This window comes from Camellia sinensis, chromosome 4 (genome assembly GCF_055761805.1).
Source record: "Camellia sinensis isolate YWXY chromosome 4, ASM5576180v1, whole genome shotgun sequence".
Classification (NCBI taxonomy): Eukaryota; Viridiplantae; Streptophyta; class Magnoliopsida; order Ericales; family Theaceae; genus Camellia; species Camellia sinensis.
The window spans coordinates 212,949,383-212,951,790 of record NC_138964.1 but is presented as its reverse complement, the minus strand read 5'-3'; the positions used below and the strand labels follow the sequence as shown (position 1 = coordinate 212,951,790).

The window sequence follows — 2,408 nt, the reverse complement described above, 5'->3', positions numbered from 1 at the left end:
GGAAATGAAATCTGATATGGAAATTGGGTCTGGAGATGGGCCATTTGGCCACTTAAATAGTTCTGATTCAGTGTGCTCTTATTCTACTAAGCCAACACGATAACTTGCCAAGAGGACGTGTTTTTACCCCTGGTATTGCAATTGGCTTAACAGATCTCCAAGAAAACAGAATGTCTTTTGGTATCATTTCAAAGGGCGCTCTCTCTTCCTAAATGGTACAATCTTGGTCACGTTAATCCAATCCAGTAGCAGCATAGAATAAATTAAAAGCTGTATGATTGTATCCTGTGTTAGCTTCTTATATGTTTGCTTTGTGTAGAATGTAGATTTAATGAGAATGTTGTTTCATCTTCATCTGATCCAGTACTGAAGACCCTAGAAAAAATCAAAATCCTCAGTTTTTATTATTTGCATCTTTGATGCCCTCGTGCAAATCTGTTTCCACTTTCTTGTTTGAATGCCTTCCATCTAATTGCATCTTTATTAGTGCAAAAGGGATACTTTACAAAGCTCTGTAAGTAGTTTAGTATGAGATTCTATTTGTTCATAAACCCCTTCTCATGTTGAAACATGACATTATTGCCAATTTTGATCATAGTCTACATTGATATGTATAACACAAAAGTGGGGATTATCACTTCTCCCAGGTCTCAATGAGTTCGATTAACCCTTTCATAGAGCTCCCACCATCTCCCACTGCTTTCCTGGCCTCTTCTCTAATACGCATTGCTTGCACCTTGTGCAATTCATTTCCCATCAGCTCCCCAACTCTCTTCCCTATCTCGTCGCCCTTTACTACCATCTCCCCTCCTCCCCAGTCCCAATCTTTTGCCCACATCCCCAATCCGATCCTCTCCACAACATATGCATTCATCTTCTGGTCCCTGTGTTGAGGCCATGCTAACACAGGCACACCGTGCCACATAGCCTCAGACAATGAGTTCCACCCACAATGACTCAAAAACCCACCAACAGCTTGGTGAGCCATTATCTCCTCTTGATTCAGCCAATCCTTCACCACCAAACCTTTTCCCTTGACACTCTCTATGAACTCCTCTCCCACCACCTCACCCAATTCCGCTGCATCTTCCCAATCAACTTTCTTTTCCTTCACCAACCATAGAAACCCACATCCGCTTCTCACCAATCCATCACCCAACTCTTTGATCTGCTCCCTTGACATAGCTGTCCTGCTCCCAAAACTAACATACACAACTGACCCCTCTGGTTGATCGTCAAGCCATGCTAATGGCTGGCTCCTCTCAAAATCACATGAAGGAAACGGTCCAATGGCAGTCACCCTTGGTAGCCCATTTACTACTTTTCCATCATTAAGTGCTTCCAAGGACTCATGCTCGATACTTTGAAATGTATTGATCAGAATCCCATCCGATTCTATCATCTTCTTTCCATTCTCGACGATCTGGGTTTTTAGGAGATTGTAAGTGTCTGACAGTAGCGATGGGGGAACCCATGATTTAGGTATAGGTTGCATACCTGGAATTTGAATTTCATCAGAATCATTAGTAGCTTGTGAGTCAACCATGCTGTGGAAGGACACGAAGAGTGTCAACATTTTAGCAGATGATGTGAACAAAATGTAGTTAGGGAGGCTAAGAGCTTGAGTCACGGGGATAACTGTAGAGGCCAAGCCCATGTCGGTGACAAGAGCAGAGAGAGGCGGAGATAACAAGGAGAGAAGCGGTGGGAGGAGGTGGGAGGAGTGGCGAATGGCTTCGGATTGGGCATAGAAAGGGTCTTCTAAAGTGACAGAAGCCTCGTTCACTGGGAGGAGACGAAGTTGCTTTTGGGTGATTGAAGGGAACGTAGAGAAGAAGTGAGAGAGAGTTTGGGACTCGGCGAGGGAGACAGTTGAGTGAGGAGTGATGATGGTGACTCGGATGTTGCGGGAGGTTAGAGAAACTGCGAATCGGAGAAAGGGTGTTAGGTGACCCATGCCGGAGCCGGGAAGGAGAGCTACGTGAGGAGCTGCTGATCTTTGGTGGTTGGAATGTGACATTTTCAGGAAAATATTTTAGTATTTGTTAGTTTGATTGCTTAGAGTGAGAAATGATATAAATATATATTGAGCTTTGAGTTGCAGAAAGTCAAATATGGCGATTGCTGATAGAATTCTTCCTGTGATTATGCTTTCGTGGTCAGCAAGATATGAAAGTTTGGTGGCAAATCATGTCAATAAGTCAGTTTCCTAGAAAGTCATCCACGTGGTTTATTTGTTTTTGGAAGATTATTAGATTAGATTAGATTGCAGGAGTTTTGTTTTGTCGGAGAAAAACGTTCATTGCAACGCTGATACACTGAACTTAGTCTTATGTATCCAGCCTTGCTATGTAGGTCTCGTTTGGAATATGTTATTTTATTAATTTTTTAATTAAAATATAAAATGA

General features: G+C 42.6%; 1 protein-coding gene across 1 annotated transcript; it reads right to left on the bottom strand.

The window, feature by feature from the left end:
• Positions 1 to 380: 380 nt before the first annotated feature.
• LOC114308090 (UDP-glycosyltransferase 708G1) lies at positions 381 to 2,050 on the bottom strand. The gene has a single exon (XM_028253586.2). It carries the CDS (start codon positions 2,018 to 2,020, stop codon positions 635 to 637), a length of 1,386 nt encoding a protein of 461 aa, XP_028109387.2. The 5' UTR covers positions 2,021 to 2,050; the 3' UTR covers positions 381 to 634.
• Positions 2,051 to 2,408: the final 358 nt, after the last annotated feature.

Coding starts and splice junctions, on each gene's coding strand:
- LOC114308090 (XM_028253586.2), bottom strand. CDS start 2,020: ATGTCACATTCCAACCACCAAAGATCAGCAGCTCCTCACGTAGCTCTC.